The sequence below is a fragment of the Ranitomeya imitator genome, chromosome 3 (assembly GCF_032444005.1).
Source record: "Ranitomeya imitator isolate aRanImi1 chromosome 3, aRanImi1.pri, whole genome shotgun sequence".
Taxonomy (NCBI): Eukaryota; Metazoa; Chordata; class Amphibia; order Anura; family Dendrobatidae; genus Ranitomeya; species Ranitomeya imitator.
Window position 1 is genome coordinate 339,600,356 of NC_091284.1, and position 23,822 is coordinate 339,624,177.

At 45.1% G+C, this 23,822-nt stretch overlaps 1 protein-coding gene across 16 annotated transcripts in view; it reads right to left on the bottom strand.

The window, feature by feature from the left end:
* Window positions 1–23,822, bottom strand: part of LOC138669913 (protein 4.1-like) — a 405,915-nt gene that overhangs the window by 139,932 nt on the left and 242,161 nt on the right. For all 16 annotated transcript variants that reach the window (XM_069756785.1, XM_069756784.1, XM_069756783.1 and 13 more), the window contains 2 exons: window positions 19,456–19,640; window positions 19,251–19,310 (listed from right to left, as the gene is read on the bottom strand). In XM_069756785.1, coding sequence (XP_069612886.1) covers window positions 19,251–19,310; window positions 19,456–19,640 — 245 coding nt within the window. The remainder of the gene's footprint in view (window positions 1–19,250; window positions 19,311–19,455; window positions 19,641–23,822) is intronic.

Genomic DNA, 23,822 nt, shown 5'->3' on the forward strand with positions numbered 1-23,822 from the left:
TGGGCAGTGAAGGAAGATAACATGCATGCTTGGACCCGAAGAGGTGCAGAGATGGGCGCAAAACGGCTGTTGTCCTCCTTCACTTCCCTGCTCCCCCTGCTTTCCTAAGGATTGTCACTGCTGATTCCAGCTTACAACTCACAAATACTGAATAGTGAAAGTGGCTGATCTAGAAACACATTAAAATGTCATTCATGTAAGAGACTGGAGGTAGACAGGGGTAAAAAAATACCAAAAACAAAACTGGTTTCTTTTCTTGAACAGTGTCTTAAAGGAGCGGTCTGCTACTGCACAACTATTTAGTAATTGCCACCGAGTGCTGTGGTGAATAAAAACAAAAAATGACAGTCTAGAAGGAAAGCATACTTTTTTTTTTTTTTTTTTTTTAACATTGTGCAGCACTCTGGGATAATTAAAAGGACCCATGCATACATTACTTAGCAAAAGTCAATTACTACTAGAGATGAGCGAATCGGAACTTAAACATTTTGGGGATTGTACTGCACCGTTATTGTTCGGTGCTAAACACCAAACGCAAACCTCTCCCGGAAATCCGTTGCCATGTTCAAAGCTCGGGGGGTGGGTGTGTGTGGGTGTGTGTGTGTGTGTGTGTGAACAGATTTACATTGTAGATAGATGCTCCACTATTGTTAATGCCATCCAGTGCACATCTTGCCACATGTATGCAGTCCTTGATCAGGCGGTCTACGGTGCATACTGCTATGCGAGATGTGAGCACGTTGTGGAATTGGAAGCCCAGATTCTGGATCTAAATGTGCAGCTGGCAACACGGAGATCCATTGACAACATGGAAAGGAGTCTTCTGCTCACTGAGCAGACACTAAAGGGGATAGATGAGGGGGGGGGGGGTGTTGGGATGGAGCTGCAGGACAGTGGAGCAGCAAGCTGGGTGACAGAAGGCCGGGTAGAGGGAAGAGTGTCAGGGAGGCTAGTCCTGACCTGGCACACCCCAATAAGTTTGTCAAGTTGGCAGATGAGGGGGGTGCCAGTACAGGGGTAGCACTGCTGCAGCCAGGCATGTCCTCTGAAAGCCGGAGGAGTGACTGCTCCAGTAAGGAGGGAAATAGGAGAGCAGGGCAGGCCAGACAGGTGCTGGTAGTAGGGGACTCAATTATTAGGGGAACAGATAGGGAAATCTGTCACAAAGACCGGGATCGTCGAACATTGTGCTGCCTACCTGGCGCTCGAGTCCGACACATCGTTGATCGGGTGGACAGATTACTGGGAGGGGCTGGTGAGGACCCAGCGGTCATGAGGCACATTGGCACAAATGACAAAGTTAGAGGTAGGTGGAAGGTCCTTAAAGAGGATTTTAGGGAATTAGGCTGCAAGCTGAAATCAAGGACCTCCAACGTGGTATTTTCCGAAATACTGCCTGTGCCACGCCAGAGAGGCAATGGGAGTTTAGGGAGGTTAATAAGTGGCTCAAGAATTGGTGTAGGAAAGGAAGGGTTTGGGTTCCTGCAGAACTGGGCCGACTTCTCAGTTGGCTACAGGTTCTACGCTAGGGACGGGATGCACCTCAATGGGGAGGGTGCAGCTGTGCTGGGGGAAAAAATGGCTAGAAGGTTGGACGAGTGTTTAAACTAGGGATTGGGGGGAGGGTATTCATTTTATAGGAAGGGAAGATAGTGCAGATAGAGACCAGGGCACAAATAAGGAAGTTGGGGGTGGCAGTGGCATGGGGGGTGGGGTTAGAACAGTTAATAATTTAAGAAAGAATAGAGGTGCAGAGAGATACATAAAATGTATGTATACTAATGCCAGAAGCCTCACCAGCAAAATGGACGAATTAGAACTAATATTGTTGGAGCATAATTATGACATGGTGGGGATATCTGAAAAGTGGCTGGATGAGAGCCATGACTTGGCTGTTAACTTGCAGGGCTATAGTCTGTTCATAAATGACCGAACGGATAAGCGAGGGGTGTGTCTATATGTAAAATCATCCTTAAAACACATCCTGCGTGATAATCAGGGCCGTATTTGCCACTAGGCACTTGAGGGCACGTGCCTAGGGCGGGGACAGGCGAGGGGGCGGCACCTCAGCAAGGTTTTTTTCTTTTTTTTCCTTTTTTTTATTTTTTATATACTAGTCCTGTGCGTCCCTTCCTGAAGACAGGACGGGGGCGGCAGAGCGGCAGCCAGAACACGTGGTGCTGGTGCCGACTCTCCCTACTTCCCCTACTGAGACACAGTGACCCCCTGCTCACAGCCTCACTGTGCCCGGCAGAATGTGACTGCTGAGGTGGAGCAGCGGCGCCCTGTGTCCCGACCCTGGGTCCTGTCCTGGACTCACGTTGCCTGCCTGGAGGACTCGCAGTAGAGCAGTACATACACAGTAAGCAGTGTACTGTCTGTCTCTGTAATGATCTCCCCCCTGGCTCCTGCCCGCGCGCTGCCTGCTGCAATGCATGGCTCTGTCTGTGACTCACCTCACGGTCCTCACCCCTTCCCTCACATTCCTCAGCCTCATCTCTGACAGTAGTGCCTGAGGCTGGAGGAGCCGTGCAAACACACAGCAGCCCTTGAATGTTTGATCTTTGCTCCCGGCAGACGGAGCCAGATAGTGAGTGGTGGGGGTGGGGTATAATACACCCCCACTCACTCTATCTGGGTCCTAGGAGCAAACATTGCCAGTGCTGGTGTGTGTGTGTGTGTGCGGGCAGCAGAGCTGTATGTGTGTGCGGGCAGCAGAGCTGTATGTGTGTGCGGGCAGCAGAGCTGTATGTGTGTGCGGGCAGCAGAGCTGTATGTGTGTGCGGGCAGCAGAGCTGTATGTGTGTGCGGGCAGCAGAGCTGTATGTGTGTGCGGGCAGCAGAGCTGTACGTGTGTGTGCAGCAGAGCTGTACGTGTGTGCGGGCAGCAGAGCTGTGCGTGTGTGCGGGCAGCAGAGCTGTGCGTGTGTGCGGGCAGCAGAGCTGTGCGTGTGTGCGGGCAGCAGAGCTGTGCGTGTGTGCGGGCAGCAGAGCTGTGCGTGTGTGCGGGCAGCAGAGCTGTGCGTGTGTGCGGGCAGCAGAGCTGTGCGTGTGTGCGGGCAGCAGAGCTGTACGTGTGTGCGGGCAGCAGAGCTGTACGTGTGTGCGGGCAGCAGAGCTGTACGTGTGTGCGGGCAGCAGAGCTGTATGTGTGTGCGTGCATGGGCAGCGGAGCTGTATGTGTGTGTGTGTGCGCGCGGAGCTGTATGTATGTGTGTGTCTGCAGTGCTGTATGTGTGTCTGCGGGCAGCAGAGCTGTATGTGTCTGCGTGCACGGACAGCGGAGCTGTGTGTGTGTGTGTGTGTGTGCGCGCGGAGCTGTATGTATGCGTGTGTCTGTGCGGTGCTGTATGTGTCTGCGTGCACGGACAGCGGAGCTGTATGTGTGTGTGTGCGCGCGGAGCTGTATGTATGCGTGTCTGTGCGGTGCTGTATGTGTGTGCGGGCAGCAGAGCTGTATGTGTGTGCGTGCACGGGCATCGGAGCTGTATGTGTGTGTGTGCGGAGCTGTATGTATGTGTGTGTCTGTGCGGTGCTGTATGTGTGTGTGTGTGCGGGCAGCAGAGCTGTATGTGTCTGCGTGCACGGGCAGCGAAGCTGTAAGTGTGTGTGCGTGGGCAGCGGAACTGTATGTATGCTTGTGGAGCTGTGTGTGTATGTGGAGCTCTATGTATGTGTGTGTGTCTGTGGGGTGCTGTGTGTGTGTGTGTGTGTGTGTGTGTGTGTGTGTGTGTGTGTGTGTGTGTGTGTGTGTGTGTGTGTGTGGAGCTCTATGTGTGTGCGGAGCTGTCAGTGCCAGTGTGTCGCCCCATCCCGGACCAACTTTTTACTATTGATGCTGCCTATGCAGCATCAATAGTAAAAAGATAAAATGTTAAAAATAATTACAAAAAATAAAAAATTGTGCTATTCTCACCTTCCTCCGTCCACCGATGCGCGATGCTGCCACCAGACTCCTAGACCGCTAAGTCATATGGGTAATTTCGCAATACATCACTGGGAACGGAAGCTGGCGGCAGACCGCTAAGTCATCTGGGTAATTTCACAATGCATCACTGGGAACGGAATCTGGCGGCAGCATCGCGCGCATCGGTACAGCTTCGGTGGACGCCGGGGGGTGACTATATAACAATTTTTTATTTTAATTCTTTTTTTAACAGGGATATGGTGCCCACACTGCTATATACTACGTGGGCTGTGTTGTATTCTACGTGGGCTGTGTTATATACTGCGTGGGCAGTGTTATATACTGCGTGGGCAGTGTTATATACTGCGTGGGCAGTGTTATATACTGCGTGGGCAGTGTTATATACTGCGTGGGCAGTGTTATATACTGCGTGGGCAGTGTTATATACTGCGTGGGCAGTGTTATATACTGCGTGGGCTGTGTTATATACTGCGTGGGCTGTGTTATATACTGCGTGGGCTGTGTTATATACTGCATGGGCTGTGTTATATACTGCGTGGGCTGTGCTATATACTACGTGGCTGCTATATACTACGTGGATGTGCTATGTACTATGTGGCTGTGTTATATACTATATAATATGGTACGGAAGGGGTATAGAGCTGGAGTAACAGATCTACTCCCTCATTTGTATGCAAACTGATTTCAGATGAATTGACTGAACATGTAAAAATAGTGCTGGAATTGTCTTTGAAAGCTACATGGGCATATACATAGGATTTGGACCCCTTACTGATTCCCTATGGGACTTGCGAACATGTGCAGCACTTGCGGTTTTACTGCTAGTAGCGTTTTTTTCCGTTGCTGCAAGTACCGCATTTACCGGATCGCGGCAAAACCGCAAGTGCGGCACATGTCTGCAAGTCCCACAGGGAATGAATGAGGCCGAACGCAGTGTTGCCGTAAGTGATGCGTTACATGGCAGATGCAGAAAAACTGCCCGATCTGCCGCGAATGGTAAAAATCGCTGATGTGAAAGTAGCCTAAGTCACTGCTGACAGTGTCTGCATTAGTCATAGTCACCAATGGGGGAGGCAGCACGAAAAGTGCCTAGGGCAGCAAAAACTCTAAATACGGCCCTGGTGATAATATAGGTGAATATAATGAAAATGTAGAATCCCTGTGGGTGGAAATAAGGGGAGGGGGAAAACATAATAAATTACTGATAGGGGTTAGTTATAAGTCTCCAAAAATACTGGAAGCAACAGAGAATAGCCTCGTAAAGCAAATAGATGAAGCTGCGACTCAAGGAGAAGTCATTATTATGGGGGACTTCAACTACCCTGAAATAGATTGGGGAACGGAAATCTGCAGTTCCAGCAAAGGTAATCGGTTTTTGACAACTATGAGAGGCAATTACCCATCACAACTGGTTCAGGACCAAACGAGAAGGGGGGCACTGCTAGAACTAATATTAACCAACAGGCCAGATTGCATATCAAATATAAGGGTTGGGGGTCACTTGGGGAATAGTGATCACAAAATAATAAGTTTTCATGTATCCTTTAATAAGATGTGTAATAGAGGGGTTACAAGGACACTAAACTTCAGGAGGGCAAATTTCCAACGGAGGAGAGATGATCTTGGTGCAATTAACTGGGACGATAGCCTGAGACATAAAAATACACAAAGAAAATGGGAGACGTTTATTAGCATCCTGGATATGACCTGTGCACACTATATACCGTATGGGAATAAACACACTAGAAATAGGAGGAAACCACTATGGCTAAATAGAACTGTAAGGGGCGCAATAAGTGACAAAAAGAAAGCATTTACAGAATTAAAGGAAGTGGGTAGTGATGAGGCATTAAATAAATACAGAAAATTAAATAAATTCTGTAAAAAGCAAATCAAGACAGCAAAGATTGAGGAAGAGAGACTCATTGCCAGAGAGAGTAAAAATAATCCCAAAATATTCTTTAACTACATAAATAGTAAAAAACTAAAAAATGATAGTGTTGGCCCCCTTAAAAATAGCCTGGGTGAAATGGTGGATGAGGACGAGGTAAAAGCCAATATGCTAAATGACTTTCATTAGTATTTACACAAGAAAATTCCATGGCAGACAATATGATCAGTGATAACAAAAATTCTCCATTAAGTGTCACCTGCTTAACCCAGCAGGAAGTACGGCGGCGTCTAAAAATCACTAAAATTGACAAATCTCCGGGCTCGGATGGGATACACCCCCGAGTACTGCAGGAATTAAGTACAGTCATTGATAGACCATTATTTTTAATCTTTAAAGACTCCATAATAACAGGGTCTGTACCACAGGACTGGCGTATAGCAAATGTGGTGCCAATATTCAAAAAGGGGACAAAAACTGAACTCGGAAATTATAGGCCAGTAAGGCTTCTTTCACACTTCCGTCTTTTCAGATCCGTTGCAATAGGTCGTTTTGGGGACAAAATGGATCCTGCAAATGTGCCCGCAGGATCCGTTTTTCCCCATAGACTTGTATTAGCGACGGATCGCGACAGATGGCCACACGCCGCATCCGTCGTGTTTTAGCCGACTGTAGTCTGGAAAAAACGTTCAATGTAACGTTTTTTGTCTGCGTCGGGAAAACGTGTCGCGACAGATCCTGCGGCATACGTCGTTGACTAGAATGGAAGCCTATGGACGCAGGATCCGTCGTGACACATCGTATGACGGAATCCAGCGCTGGAATCCGCTTTTTTACACTGAGTATGCTCAGAATCAGGAATTTGTAGCCAATTGGCCAGACAGGCCCCAAATCTATATAAACCTGGCCTGGGGCGTCACTCCCAAATGTGCCAGCAAGACTCCTGGCAGCCTGAAGACAGCCAGCCAGTCAATATATTGGTTTCTCTATTTTCCAGTAGCCAATCACATTTGAGAGACTCCCATTTTTAGGCATGGAAAACGGCTCTGTCAAAAAAACAGATGAAACGGATGGTAAAAACGGATGCAGTTTTTCGACGGAACCGTCTAGCGGATCCGTCGAAATACTGGATGCGATGCATCCGTTTTTCACCATTTTTGACGCATCCTTCGATACGTCGTGCCGACGCATTGTGACGGATAAAAAAAAAACAGAAGTGTGAAAGTAGCCTAAGCGTAACCTCTACTGTGGGTAAAATCCTGAAGGGCATTCTAAGGGATGCTATACTGGAGTATCTGAAGAGGAATAACCTCATGACCCAGTATCAGCACGGGTTTACTAGGGACCGTTCCTGTCAGACAAATCTGATCAATTTCTATGAAGAGGTAAGTTCCGGACTGGACCAAGGGAACAGAGTGGACGTAGTGTATATGGACTTTTCAAAAGCTTTTGATACGGTGCCACACAAAAGGTTGATATATAAAATGAGAATAATGGGGATAGGGGAAAATATGTGCAAGTGGGTTAAGAGTTGGCTCAGGGATAGGAAACAAAGGGTGGTTATTAATGGAGCACACTCGGACTTGGTCGCGGTTAGCAGTGGGGTACCACAGGGGTCAGTATTGGGCCCTCCTCTTTTTAACATATTTATAAATGACCTTGTAGGGGGCATACAGAGTGGAATTTCAATATTTGCAGATGACGCTAAACTCTGCAGGGTAATCAATACAGAGGAGGACAATTTTATATTACAGGATGATTTATGTAAACTAGAAGCTTGGACTGATAAATGGCAAATGAGCTTTAATGGGGATAAATGTAAGGTCATGCACTTGGGTAGAAGTAATAAGATGTATAACTATGTGCTTAATTCTAAAACTCTGGGCAAAACCATCAATGAAAAAGATCTGGGTGTATGGGTGGATGACAAACTCACATTTAGTGGCCAGTGTCAGGCAGCAGCTACAAAGGCAAATAAAATAATGGGATGCATTAAAAGAGGCATAGATGCTCATGAGGAGAACATAATTTTACCTCTATACAAGTCACTAGTGCGAACACACTTAGAATACTGTGTACAGTTCTGGTCTCCGGTGAATAAGAAAGACATAGCTGAACTAGAGCAGGTGCAGAAAAGAGCGACAAAGGTTATTAGAGGTCTTGGGGGTCTGCAATACCAAGATAGGTTATTACACTTGGGGCTATATAATTTGGAAAAAGGAAGGCTAAGGGGTGATCTTATGTTAATATATAAATATATGAGGGGACAGTACAAAGACCTTTCTGATGATCTTTTTATTCATAGACCTGAGACAGAGGCAAGGGGGCATCCTCTAAGTCTGGAGGAAAGAAGGTTTAAGCATAATAACAGACGCGGGTTCTTTACTGTAAGAGCAGTGAGACTATGGAACTCTTAGCCATATGATGCTGTAATGAGTGATTCATTACTTAAATTTTTTTTAATCAGATAAATTTTTTTTAAGGAAAACAATTATAACATATGACATCAAACTATCATTCGCATATACCGTATATACTCGAGTATAAGCCGACCCGAGTATAAGCCGACCCCCCTAATTTTGCCACAAAAAACTGGCAAAACTTATTGACTCGAGTATAAGCCTAGGGTGGAAATGCAGCATTTACCGGTGAATTTCAAAAATAAAAATAGATCATTATTTCCCCATAGCTGTGCCATATAGTGCTCTGCACCGTTCATTATTTCCCCATAGCTGTGCCCCATATAGTGCTCTGCACCGTTCATTGTGCCCCATAGCTGTGCCATATACGGTGCTCTGCACCGTTCATTGTGCCCCATTGCTGTGCCATATACAGTGCTCTGCACCGTTCATTGTGCCCCATTGCTGTGCCATATACGGTGCTCTGCACCGTTCATTGTGCCCCATTGCTGTGCCATATACGGTGCTCTGCACCGTTCATTGTGCCCCATTGCTGTGCCATATACAGTGCTCTGCACCGTTCATTGTGCCCCATTGCTGTGCCATATACGGTGCTCTGCACCGTTCATTGTGCCCCATTGCTGTGCCATATACGGTGCTCTGCACCGTTCATTGTGCCCCATTGCTGTGCCATATACGGTGCTCTGCACCGTTCATTGTGCCCCATATCTGTGCCCATATACGGTGCTCTGCACCGTTCATTGTGCCCCATTGCTGTGCCATATACGGTGATCTGCACCGTTCATTGTGCCCCATTGCTGTGCCATATACGGTGCTCTGCACCGTTCATTGTGCCCCATATCTGTGCCCATATACGGTGCTCTGCACCGTTCATTGTGCCCCATTGCTGCGCCATATACGGTGCTCTGCACCGTTCATTGTGCCCCATATCTGTGCCCATATACGGTGCTCTGCACCGTTCATTGTGCCCCATTGCTGTGCCATATACGGTGCTCTGCACCGTTCATTGTGCCCCATATCTGTGCCCATATACGGTGCTCTGCACCGTTCATTGTGCCCCATTGCTGTGCCATATACGGTGCTCTGCACCGTTCATTGTGCCCCATAGAAATCTCTGCCGCCGCTGCTGCAATAAAAAAAAAAACCACACTCACCTCCCTTGATTGCAGCTCCCGGCGTCTCGTTCCGGTGCCTCCATCTTCCCGGCGTCTCCGCTCTGACTGATCAGGCAGAGGGCACCGCGCACACTGTATGCGTCATCGCGCCCTCTGCCTGAACAGTCAGAGCGCAGACGCCGGGAAGATGGAGGCGCCGGCCGGGAAGATGGAGCGACGCTCGGCGGCTGGAACGAGGACAGGTGAATATGCTATACTTACCTAGTCCTGGCGATCCTCGCGCTGTCCCTCTGCCTGGTCTTCGGTGCCGCAGCTCTTCCTGTCAGCGGTCACCGGCACCGCTGATTAGAGGAATGAATAGGCGGCTCCGCCCCTATGGGAGGTGGAGCCGCTTATTCATATCTCTAATGAGCGGTCCCACGTGACCGCTGAAGAGGGGAAGAAGCTGCAGCACAGAAGCCCGTGGGACGGCAGGGACAGCGCGAGGATCGCTGGGACTAGGTAAGTATACCTCAGCGCCCTCACCCCCTCACCCGCCGACCCTGCCACCCACATTGACTCGAGTATAAGCCGAGAGGGGCACTTTCAGCCCAAAAATTTGGGCTGAAAATCTCGGCTTATACTCGAGTATATACGGTAATCATATATTTTATGAACAAAACTCCCCCCCCCCATTTTCCCCCACTCCCTTTGAGACCCCCTTAGTGCCTTCCTCATTTCCCATCTAATATTCCTTCCCCAAGCCAAATACAATTGTATAGTATGAACATCATCTATAACATTATATATCCTCTCCACGAATCTAATTCCATTCCATCCATGGTTGCCATATCTTTTGAAATACATGGAGTTTATTTCTCTTAGTATATATACTTTTTTCCAATAATATTATATGATCCGCCTGCGTAAGAAAGTCTCTTCTAGTCGGAGGCTCCTCCCTGATCCAGAACCGAGCTATCAATTTCCTTGCTCTGAATAACAGTCTAGCAATAGCCAGTTTAACCATAGATACTGCTGCTATTTCTTCCACATAACCTAATATACAGACAAAAGGGTCTCTGGGAATTACACACCTATATATCAATTCAATCCGATTCAATACAACTGTCCAGAAGGCAGACAATCTAGGGCAATGCCACAGCATGTGTAACATGTCTGTCCGTTCCTGCGAACATCGTGGACACTCGGAATCAGACCTCAAACCCATCTTGAACAGTCTATCGGGAGTTCTGTAAGCTCTATGAATCACATATAGTTGAGACATCCTCCCAGGTTCGCTCTTAGAGATCTTAGGCACATATTCTACAATAGATTCCCATCTATCATTTATCTCTTCCAATTCAGCTTCCCATTTCATTCTAGACTTGCTGGGATGTTTAACTAGAAAGGTGAATAATAAATCTCTATACACTTCTGAAATTGCCCCCCTTGTCCCGCTGTTCTCCAAAATGGAAGCCAGCGTGATATCTGGATCTCAATAAGATTTCTCCGACATTGCGACCGATACGCATGCTGAATTCTTTTATAATGATATAAATTTAAATGTGATAACTGGAATTATGTTTGTAACGAATGACTTAAGTCTCCCTTGACCCATTAGCTATTATTATTATTATACATTTTTATAGCGCCATTTATTCCATGGCGCTTTACATGTGAATACGAGGCAAATATAGACAAATACATTAAACATGAGCAGATAACAGGCACACGGGTACATAAGGAGGGAGGACCCTGCCCGCGAGGGCTCACAGTCTGCAGGGGAGGGGTGATGAAACACTAGGAGAGGGTAGGGCAGGTTGCGCGGCGGTTCAGTAACTTCAGGATCACTGCAGGCTGTAGGCTTGTCGGAAGAGGTGGGTCTTCAGGTTCTTTTTGAAGGTTTCTATGGTAGGCGAGAGTCTGATGTGTTGGGGTAGAGAGTTTCAGAGTATGGGGCAAGCGCGGGAGAAGTCTTGGATGCGGTTGTGGGAAGAAGAGATGAGAGGGGAGTAGAGAAGGAGGCCTTGAGAGGATCGGAGGTTGCGTGTAGGTAGGTACCGGGAGACCATGTCACAGATGTATGGAGGAGAAAGGTTGTGGATGGCTTTGTATGTCATTGTGAGGGTTTTGAACTGGAGTCTCTGGGTGATAGGAAGCCAGTGAAGGGTTTGACATAGGGGAGAGGCTGGGGAATAGCGGGGAGACAGGTAGATTAGTCGGGCAGCAGAGTGTAGGATGGATTGGAGCGGTGCCAGAGTGCTAGAGGGGAGTCCAGAGAGTAGGAGGTTGCAGTAGTCGAGGCGGGAGATGATAAGGGCATGCACTAGCGTTTTTGCAGTGTCGCGGTCAAGGAAAGCACGGTCCGAGAAATATTTTTGAGTTTGAGACGGCAGGAGGAGGCAAGGGCTTGGATATGTGGCTTGAAGGAGAGGGCAGAGTCGAGGATCACCCCGAGGCACCGGGCGTGTTGGACTGGGGAAAGTGAGCAGCCATTGACATTGATGGATAGGTCTGGTGGAGGGGTAGAGTGAGATGGGGGAAAGATGATGAATTCTGTTTTGTCCATGTTCAGTTGTAGAAAGCGAGCAGAAAAGAAGGCTGAAATAGCAGACAGACAGTGCGGGATTTTGGTAAGTAAGGAGGTGAGGTCAGGTCCGGATAGGTAGATCTGCGTGTCATCAGCGTAGAGATGGTACTGCATACCGTGGGATTCTATGAGCTGTCCCAAGCCGAAAGTGTAGATGGAGAAGAGTAGGGGTCCTAGAACAGAGCCTTGAGGAACACCGACTGACAACGGGCGAAGTGAGGAGGTGGTATGGGGGAGGGAGACACTGAATGTTCGGTCTGTCAGATATGACGAGATCCAGGAAAGGGCCAAGTCTGTGATGCCAAGAGATGAGAGAATTTGTAGCAAAAGGGAGTGGTCCACAGTGTCAAAGGCAGAAGACAGGTCCAGGAGAAGGAGGACAGAGTAGTGTCGCTTGCTCCTGGCAGTTAGTAGGTCATTGGTGAGGGCAGTTAGGGCAGTTTCAGTTGAGTGATGGGAACGGAAGCCTGATTGTAACCGATCAAAGAGGGAGCAGGAGGGTTCTTGGAGATAGAGAAAGTCAGTACTCCTCGTTTACTACCTTTACTCCGATTGGCAAGATTAATATGGAGACAAATTAAGAGTTATTAAATTTGTAGATATAGTAGCTGAAATGCCATTGTGGAATAATAGTTGTATCCCAGAGCTACTGAATCACCCATCTACTGATTTCTGGATCTAATGTGGTGTTCTCTCGGTAGGTGACGTACATGCCCAAGGGTTTTTTGTATCATTTGAACAACTGCAAAAAACTTATAACATCCCGAGGTCTCAATTTTTCCGGTATCTACAGCTAAGGTCAGCTTTCCAGTCGCACATGCGAAGTGTTGGTACAAGTCGAGCGATTTCATCTTTACCTCTGATAGGCATTCTCAAATCGCAGGGACCCCAAGGACTCATTTCCTCTTTGTATACATATCTATTATCTGTCGGAGATGGGTCCACCATCAATTCTATCAAAGGGAAATGGGAGGAACTTCTTCCTGATGTACTGGGGGAGGAATGGGAGGAAATTTTGGAATCTCCAACTAAAGTTTCTCCTTCAGTAAACAGTAAGATGACCCAGTTATATATTATATACCAGACATATTTGACCCCGACACGACTTTTCAAAATGGGTCGCCTCCTCTCGTCAGATTGTTTACGGTGTCGTACACATGATGCAGATTTTATTCACATGATTTGGAGGTGCCCGGTAGTTCTACATTACTGGAAAGAGGTGACGACACTACTAACATCTTTATTGTCGATTCCTGTCCCACTTGAGAAATTGACCTGTTTATTCGGGGTATGGGATGCGGAAACGTGGGATCACTATACTGGGATCTTCCTTCGTGAGACACTCTTCATGGCACGGAAGGTGTTGGCATTAAGATGGATGGGTGGTTCCCCCCCGACTCTTAGAGCTTGGATGGATTTGGTGAATTCGATTATCCCGTATGAAAAAACACTATACCAAAATAGAGGATGTCCAGGTAAATTTGAAAAGATCTGGGGTAGATGGAACTCCTCTTATCATACTATATAATCTACACTGGCTAGATGTGTGTGCGGGGAGATGGATGGGTGGTTTTGGGGACATCGTTTGCAGAGCAGGATTTGCGTATGATTTTCCTTTTGGTGACTTACTATAGATGGTTAAAGTAGTTAAAGTTAATAATAGGTATTTCATAAGGTACTAGTGATTTAACATGCACAATGTATTACCCCTGTAAATTTTGGATAGGATATATCTCTGTAATTATCTGTATCCTATGGTATAACTGACAATGACAAATGCAATCTGTGTAATGTTTGTTTTATTCTGAAATTAATAAACGAATTAAAAAAAAAAAAAAAGAGGGCGCAGGAGGAGAGGTGGGAGGACAGTTCAAGATGGACGTGTTGCTCCAGCAATTTGGAGGCATAAGGGAGAAGAGATATCGGGCGATAGCTAGACACAGAGGATGGGTCGAGGGAGGGCTTTTTGAGGATGGGTGTGATCTTGGCATGCTTGAAGGATGAGGGGAAGACACCTGTTGTGAGTGAGAGGTTGAAGAGGTGCGTTAGGGTTGGGATGAAGACCATGGAAACGTTAGGGATGAGGTGGGATGGGAGCGGGTCAAGCGTGCAGGTGGTGAGGTGTGAGCTTGACAGGAGGGTGGAGAGCTGATCTTCTGTCATGGTGGAGAAGCTGGTTTTGGAGGAGCAGGGTTGGGCAGCTAAGAGGGGCAGTGGGCACTGTGGGCCAAAGCTTTCTCTGATCGTATCGATCTTCTGTTTAAAGAAAGAGGCGAAGTCTTCAGCAGAAATGAGGGGGGAGGGAGGAGGTGCTGGGGGACGGAGTAGAGAATTGAAAGTGTTGAAAAGCTGTTTAGGATTGTGAGACAGGGAGGATATGAGAGATGAGAAGTAAGTTTGTTTTGCGGCAGTGAGTGCAGACTTGAAGCTGGCGAGGGACTGCTTGTATGTAGTGAAGTGGTCGGCAGAGAGGGATTGCTTCCATCTCTGCTCAGCAATCCTGGAAGCCCGTCTTAATTCTTTGGTCAGGCTGGTCAGCCAGGGCTGCCTGTTAATTGTACGAGTTTTACTATGCATGAACGGGGCGGCCGAATCGAGTGTTGCTGTTATTGTGGTGTTATAAAAAGTGGCAGCAGCATCTGTGTCATGAAGGGAGGCTATGTCTGTGAGAGGGAGAAGGGACTCCGAGAGTGATTGTAAGTTGAGATGTTTGAGATTTCTGCGAGGGAGTTTGTGGAGTGGGGGTTGCACATTAGGAGAGGAGAGGGAAGAGAATGTCAGTAGGTTGTGGTCAGACAGGGAGTGGGGTGTGTTAATGAGATTAGTAAGGGAGCAGAGGTGGGTGAAGATGAGGTCCAGCGTGTGGCCATCTTTGTGAGTGGCCTCAGAGGACCATTGAGTGAGGCCAAAGGAGGCAGTCAGTGATAGAAGTTTAGAGGCAGCTGAGGTGGAAGTGTCAATGGGGATATTGAAATCACCCATGATGATAGTGGGGATGTCGACAGAGAGGAAATGAAGTAGCCAGGTGGTGAAGTGGTCGAGAAAGGTGGAGATGGCTAGTTCTGGGGGGCGGTAGATGACAGCCAGCTGGAGGTTGGAGGGGGAGTAGATGCGGACAGAGTGCACCTCAAACGAGGGAAGATTAGCGGAGGGTGGTAGCGGGATTGGAGTAAAAGAGCAGGTGTCGGACAGGAGCAATCCAACTAGCTGACCCATCCTTCTAATTCCTGCCTCTCTCCAGGACCCAAACCCTTCCATTTGCTTAAAATTCTTGTAAATTTATATTATCACATGTAGGAGAGTATTTGGTAAGGCTTGTGACACCCCTAATCTGTTTAACTTTTTCCCATACCATACAAATTAGGAGAACAGTAGGAAACCGAGAGCCCAGTTTTAAAAATTGCCCCCTTCCAAACTCTCACCCAGAGGCCATTTTCCAATCAAATATCTCAAACTACTTGGCGATTGCCCCTTTCCCGTCTCCTCCCCCCATCCTCCAATATGCTGGCATTGTGCTGCTAAAAAATATACCCAAGGGTTAGGGAGCGCTAAGCCTCCTTCCGCCTTTGGCCTCTGCAAAGTTTCTTGTTTAAACCTTGGGCTTTTCTCCCCCCCATATTAGTTCGCCAAACAGCGATTTAATTTTACGGAACCTACTCTGCAGGATCCAAATTGGAGAATTATTCAGTACATATAACAGCTGTGGCATCACAATCATCTCCAAAAGGTTCACTCTTCCAATTACAGAGAGATGTAGTTTGATCCACGCCGAAATTTGGGTACGTGTTTTTTGTAACAGAGGGCTTAGATAAAGTTCTTCAAACCTCGTCAGAGGAAGGGCGATCTGTATCCCCAAATATTTAAATTTTGAAACTACCTTCAATTTTGCGGACATTTCCACCTCCCCAGTACCCCTCTCTACCTCATCAATGGGCATAATGCACAATTTGTCCCAATTTATTTTGAATCCCGAAAATTCCCCGAATTCCTCAATTAATGCCACCGCGTTATCCAGACTCTTTCTGAGTCCCCCAAAAATAACAAAATATCGTCGGCATACAAAGACACCTTCTCCTCCTTAATTCCATAGACAAACCCTTTTATCTCTCGTGCATCCCTTATTTTAGCGGCCAAGGGCTCCACGGCTAGGTCAAACAGCAACGGAGACAATGGGCACCCCCTGCCTTGTACCCCTACGCAATGAGAAACTATCAGATAATTTATTATTTACTCTAATTTTTGCCATTGGAGAGGAGTATAACAACGCCACCCAAGATATAAACTTAGGCCCAAACCCAAGGTACAACAAAACCGACCACAAGTAATTCCATTCTACACAATCAAAGGCCTTATGGGCATCCAAAGACACTACTACTCTTTTTCCAGCTGGAATTTGCATATTTAAATATATAGTCTCCTTAAATTGATTGCTGTAGATTTTTGGGCATAAATCCAATTTGATCTGGGTGGATTACTTTATCAATCACATGGGTTAGTCTGTTGGCCAAGGCCTTTGCCAAAATCTTTATATCCGCCATAAGGAGTGAGATTGGTCTGTAGGACTCCGGATTCAACGCATCCTAATCAGCTTTAGGAATGACGACAACAATGGCCTCTCTCATAGATGAAGGTAATATTCTCCTCTCCAACGCCTCATTAAATACCTTATCCAATTTAGTTATTATTTCTTCACTAAAGGTTTTATACACCTCTGCCGGAATGCCGTCCGCTCCCGGGGCCTTATTACCCGCCATATCCGCCAGTGCCACCCTGAGCTCCTCCGCTGCCAGCAGCCTATCCATCCATTCTCTGTCTTCATTACCTAATCTAGGAAGCTTAATCGCACTCATATACCTGTCCATCTCCTCTTGACCTTTATGTCTCTTAGAGGAGTATAGCTCACTGTAAAATTGTTTAAATACATCCAAAATTTGATCCCCTTGTGTAACCACATTACCTTCCTTTGTTTTAATTGCATACACATGCGAGGATTTCCGTTGTGCCAAAGCTACCACTGAGAGCAGGTGCCCCACTTTTTCACCCTCTGCATAGAATGCCTCGTTCTGAAATGCCCGCAGTCTCTCTGCCTCGCGGATGTGAAGTTTATTAACGTCCGACTGGGCCACTCTCATGCGGGTCTGCGTAGCTTTTGAACACTGCGCACCCAATGCCTCCTCCACTGCCCTTAATTCCTCCATCACTGCTTTGTCTAGATTTTGAGACCTAGTCTTATATCGAGATACTTCTCTGAATAAAATCCCTCTCAAAAACGCCTTCATAGTATCCCAAACTATATGACCCTCTGCACTACCTTCGTTTATCCTAAAGAATTGTTCCAGTTCCTCTCCTATCTTTCCCATATCCAACAACCGTAACCAAAAGGGGTGAAATTTCCATCCCATACCCGACAACCTCCCCTGTTCTCCCAATTGTAGAGATACAGTTATATGAAAAAGTTTGGGCACCCCTATTAATCTTAAGCTTAATGTTTTATAAAAACTGGTTTTTTTTTTGCAACAGCCATTTCAGTTTCATATATCTAATAACAGTTGGACACAGTAATGTTTCTGCCTTGAAATGAGGTTTATTGTACTAACAGAAAATGTGCAATCTGCATACAAACAAAATTTGACAGGTGCATAAGTATGGGCACCCCACCAGAAAAGTGACATTAATATTTAGTAGATCCTTCTTTTGCAAAAAATAACAGCCTCTAGTCGCTGCCTGTAGCTTTTAATGAGTTCCTGGATCCTGGATAAAGGTATTTTTGACCATTCCTCTTTACAAAACAATTCCAGTTCAGTTAAGTTTGATGGTCGCAGAGCATGGACAGCCCTCTTCAAATGATCCCGCAGATGTTCAATGATATTCAGGTCTGGGGACTGGGATGGCCATTCCAGAACAGTGTAATTGTTCCTCTGCATGAATTCCTGAGTAGATTTGGAGATATGCAGATTGCACATTTTCTGTCAGTACAATAAACCTCATTTCAAGGCAGAAACATTACTGTGTACAACAGTTATTAGATATATGAAACTTAAATAGTTGTTCCAAAAAAAAAACAATTTTTATAAAACATTAAGCTTAAGATTAATAGGGGTTCCCAAACTTTTTCATATAACTGTACCATCAGAGGACAATGATCCGATAGGACTCTGGGCAAATATTCCACTTCCTGCACCAAGTTATCCATCCCTTCATTTCCCAAAGCCACATCAATGCGAGACAAGGAACCATACGTCGCCGAGTAGCACGAGTAAGTGTAGTTCTCCATATTTCGAACTCTCCACAAGTCTATCCATCCAATTGCCCACATGTAGTTTCCAAAAGGTGTTACATTCCCTTCCTCTCTGTTCCCTGTATGTTTGCCCTTATCCCAATGATCATTTGCAATATTATTCACGTCGCCTATTACAAGCAACGAGACCCCAGTCCATTTCCCCGATATGTCTAGAATTTCCTGTATCTTTTTTCCAGAAAACGGTGGAGGGATATACAAAGACACAATACATAATAATCTATTCAATATCTTACATACAATAAACACGTATTGCCCATCCTTGTCTATTATAACCTCCACTTCTTCATATGGAGTAGAAGTGTGGATTAATACCGACACTCCCCTAGCATAGGCTGAGTACGTTGAGTGATAAGCCTTCCTCACCCATCTTTTTTGTAACATAGCTACAGTACTTTGTCTTCTACCAGGTGTGTTTCTTGAAGGCAAATCACTGAGGACCTCAGCTTCAGCAGATATTGTAAAATATCCCCCTCCCAAAAAATTGATTGTCTCCCACAACTTTAAAGCCATTACTTAAATTTAAGAGGGGACTGGATGCCTTTCTTGAAAAGTATAATGTTACAGGGTATATATACTAGATTCCTTGTTAGGGTGTTGATCCAGGGAACTAGTCTGATTGCCGTATGTGGAGTCAGGAAGGAATTTTTTTTCCCCAGCGTGGAGTTTACTCTTTGCCACATGGGTTTTTTTTTGCCTTCATCTGGATCAACATGTTAGGGCATGTTAGGTTAGGCTATGGGTTGAACTAGTTGGACTTAAAGTCTTCTTTCAACTTTAATAGCTATGTTAATATGTTAGATAGATAAATTTTATGGCTCATAATCTTGGGTCCTCAATGTTTTCAATGGGGTTCGGACTCTGGTTCAAGTTCGAGTAAAGTTCTGGTATCAGAACTGAACTTTGGAATAAAGTTCAGGTAGTGTAGCTCATCCCTAATTACTACCTTTGATATGCGCACACAATCCTATCTATTCCTCTTAATAAAATATGGGTATCATTCTATATTTAGTATGCTGTCAAACTAACCTCCACTTGATCGCCATTGACAGTGGGAGAAGCTTTATTCGGTGGCGGAGTTTTTGTCCCCTAAATTACCATAATAAAAATAACAAATATAAAAGTTAAGATAAATATTGCAGCGCACATTGAAAAGTAAGAATATAATGAATTTGTGTAACTAATTAACTAGCATAAAGTGGCACATGACTTATAGTAAAGGATAAACTGACACCTTAGGAGAACTCTTGGGCTCTTTCACTTGGTCTTGTGGTTTCTTCTCTTCTTTCTTAGTTGAGGAATCCTCCACTCTGCGTGTTGCAGACTCTCTGGATGGAGTAGGCTGTACAACAACTTGGCTGTGAGTGATGACAGGAGCAGAGACAGGACGGGTATTGCGTTCAGGGGTCGCCACTGCAGCTATCAAATCAAGGAAAGATGATTAGTGCGGTAATAAACTACATTACCTCAATGTTTTATTCTCTAGTTTAATGTAACTAAGAATTATAAAAGGAAAAATATTGTAGTGACCCGGTCCAGAGTGTGTTCGTCCCTTTAAGTAACCCTGGACCATGAGTAGCTTCTGTACACTGCAACTCACTCCTAAGTTCTCCTCTTGCTGTTATATGGTTTAAATGAATCAAAAACTCACTAATCTCATATATTCCTCAGATATGTGTTTCAGTGTTCTAGTAAGTGCACTTTTCGTTTGTTGTGTTGCTTTATATATTAACCCCTTTACCCCCAAAGGGTGGTTTGCACGTTAATGACCGAGCCAATTTTTACAATTCTGATCACTGTCCCATTTTGAGGTTATAACTCTGGAACGCTTCAATGGATCCTGGTGATTGTGACACTGTTTTCTCGTGACATATTGTACTTCATGATAGTGGTAACATTTCTTTGATATTACTTGCGTTTGTGAAAAAAACAGAAATTTAGTGAAAATTTCGCATTTTTCCAACTTTGAATTTTCATGCCCTTAAATCACAGAGATATGTCACACGTAACATTTCCCACATGTCTACTTTACATCAGCACAATTTTGGAACCAATTTTTTTTTTTTGTTAGGGAGTTATAAGGGTTAAAAGTTGACCAGCGATTTCTCATTTTTACACCATTTTTTTTTTTTTTTATAGGGACCACATCACATTTGAAGTCACTTTGAGGGGTCTATATGATACAAAATACCAAAAAGTGACACCATTCTAAAAACTGCACCCCTTAAGGTACTCAAAAACACATTTAAAAAGTTAATTAACCCTTTAGGTGTTTCACAGGAATTTTTGGAATGTTTAAGAAAAAAAAAATGAACATTTAACTTTTTTTCACAAAAAATTACTTCAGCTCCAATTTGTTTTATTTTACCAAGGGTAACAGGACAAATTGTACAACAACTTTTGGGGTCCAATTTCTCCTGAGTACGCCGATATCCCTCATGTGGGGGTAAACCACTGTTTGGGCGAACGGGAGAGCTCGGAAGGGAAGGAGCGCCGTTTGACTTTTCAATGCAAAATTGAATGGAATTGAGATGGGACGCCAGGTCGCGTTTGGAGAGCCCCTGATGGGCCTAAACATTGAAACCCCCCACAAGTGACACCATTTTGGAAAGTAGACCCCCTAAGGAACTTATCTAGATGTGTGGTGAGCACTTTGAACCCCCAAGTGTTTCACAGAAGTTTATAATATAGAGCCGTAGAAATAAAAAAATCATTTTTTTTTTTCACAAAAATGATCTTTTCGCCCCCAATTTTTGTTTTCCCAAGGGTAACAGAAATCGGACCCCAAAACTTGTTGTGCAATTTGTCCTGAGTATGCTGATACCCCATATGTGGGGGTAAACCAATGTTTGGGCACATGGCAGAGATAGGAAGTAGTGACGTTTTGGAATGCAGACTTTGATGGAATGGTCTGCGGTTGTCATGTTGCGTTTGCAGAGCCCCTGATGTGCCTAAAGAGTAGAAACCCCCCACAAGTGACCCCTTATTGGAAACTAGACCCCCAAAGGAACTTCTCTAAATATGTTGTGAGAACTTTGAACCTCAATTGTTTCACTAAAGTTTATAACGCAGAGCTGTGAAAAAAAAAAAAATAATAATTTTTTCCCCACAAAAATGATTTTTTAGCCCCCAAATTTTTATTTTCCTAAAAGGCAACAGGAGAAATTGGACCACAAAAGTTGTCTAATTTGTCCTGAGTATGCAGATACCCCATATGTGGGGGTAAACCACTGTTTGGGCGCATGGCAGAACTCGGAAGGGAAGGCGCACCGTATTACTTTTTTAACACAGAATTGGATAGAATGGAGATCGGACATCATATTGCGTTTGCAGAGCTCCTGATGTGCCTAAACAGTGGAAACCCCCCCCCCCACCAATTCAAACTACAACCCTAACTCCCACACACCCCTAACCCTAATCCCATCCCTAACCACACCCCTAACCCCAACAAACCCCTAACCCTTATCCCAACCCTAATCACACCCCTAACCCTAATCCCAACCCTAACCATAACCCTAACCACACCCCTAACCCAACCGTAATCCAAGCCCTAACCCCAACTCTAATTTTAGCCCCAACTCTAACCCTAACGGGAAAATGGAAATACTTTTTTTTAATTTTATTATTTTTCCCTAACTAAGTGGGTGATGAAGGTGATTGAGTTAATATTTACAGCGGGTATTTATAGTGTGTTTTTATGTTTGGCAGCTGTCACACACTAAAAGACGCTTTTTATTGCAAAAAATATTTTTTGCATCACCACATTTTGAGAGGTATAATATTTCTATATTTTGGTCCACAGAGTCATGTGAGGTCTTGTTTTTTGCAGAACGAGATGCCATTTTTATTGGTACCATGATCGGGCACATGACATTTTTTGATCGCTTTTTATTCCAATTTTTGTTAGGCAGAATGAACAAAAACCAGCAATTCATGAATTTCTTGGGGGAGGAGGGGGCATTTATACCGTTCCGCGTGTGGTAAAATTGATAAAGCAGTTTTATTCTTTGGGTTAGTACGAATACAACGATACCTCATTTACATTTTTTTTATGTTTTGGCGCTTTTATACAATAAAAACTTTTTTATAAAAAAAAAATAATTGTTTTTGCATCGCTTTATTCTGAGAGCTATAACTTTATTTTTTTGCTGATGACGCTGTGTGGCTGCTCGTTTTTTGTGGGTTCAGCGATATGATAAAGCGTTGTTTTTTGCCTCATTTTTTTCACGGTGTTCACTGAAGGGGTTAACTAGTGGGACGGTTTTATAGGTCGGGTCATAAGGATGTGGCGATACTAAATATATATACTATTGTTTTTTTTATTTACATAAATAAATGTATTTATTGGAACAATATTGTTTTTTCCAATATTTGTTTTCTTTATTTAGGAATTGTTTTTAAAAATATTTTTACACAGTAATATATATATATTTTTAACTTTTTTTTTTTACAATGTCCCAGGGTGGGACATCACTATATAGTGTCAGATCACTGACACTTTGCAGAGCACGGTGTCAGATCAGCGATCTGACAGGCAGTGCAGGAGACTTGCTGGAGCCTGCTCTCAGCAGGCACTGACAAGACACCTCCCTGCAGGACCCGGAAGGACCACACAGCTCTCTTGGATCCTGGGGAGACAGGAGGAGACCCTCGGAACAATGCGATCACATTGCATTGTTCTGAGGGTCTCAAGGAAGCACGCAGAGAGCCTCCTCCCTGCGCGATGCTTCCCTATGCCACTGGCACGATGAGATCTTGTTTGATCGCAGTGATCCGGCGGTTAAAGTGCCGGGAGTGATCCGGGAGCGCTGCTGGCACATACTGCCGGGAGTCGGCTGTGATAATCAGCTGACACCCGGCCGCGCTCCCCCCGTGAGCTTGGCTGATCGCATATGACGTACTATACCATCGATGGTTATACGGGCCCAGGTCACCTCGACGGGATAGTACGTCTGATGTCAGAAAGGGGTCATCTCACAATGTGAAGTCTTACACAATAATTGAGTGTTATCCTATTGGTCAGTGACCCTGTCACCATGGTTCAATGGGAGGAGCTACCTCCAGTCTCTGGGGCGACAAGAGAGAGTTCTGGAAAGATCCAGTGACCCAGAGCAGACCTAAGGAGAGGGGTCTCCTGACCCCTCCAGGCTTGGAGTCTGGAGGTTCATCCTTCTCTTCATCTCAAGACTTATAGCCAGGCCTAATGCCTTGGATCTTCCCCTGACTTCTACAGCCAATATGGCTAAAGGCTTTTAACCCTGGATCACCGCTGTCCGGTTTAAGACATGTTTCTCCAGCATTAACTTCATAATAACTAGCTAAGAGCACCAAGAGAAAAAATACAATTCTCGAACACTCAAGACCAAACTTGCAAAATCACGGTCCATCATAGAGGTCTGCACTACTTTACTTTCTAGCATAGCAATAATTAATGCAACTAGACAGTCTTCACACACTGATAGCTTGCTGCTCTTTCTACATATACAGTATTTTTAAATCCATGTCTAGAGCGGATATAAAAATTCAAAATACCCCTATTAAAATTCAGATTTTTGTAAAAAAAAAACAATTACATCAAGAAGAAACATTCAGAATTTTTTT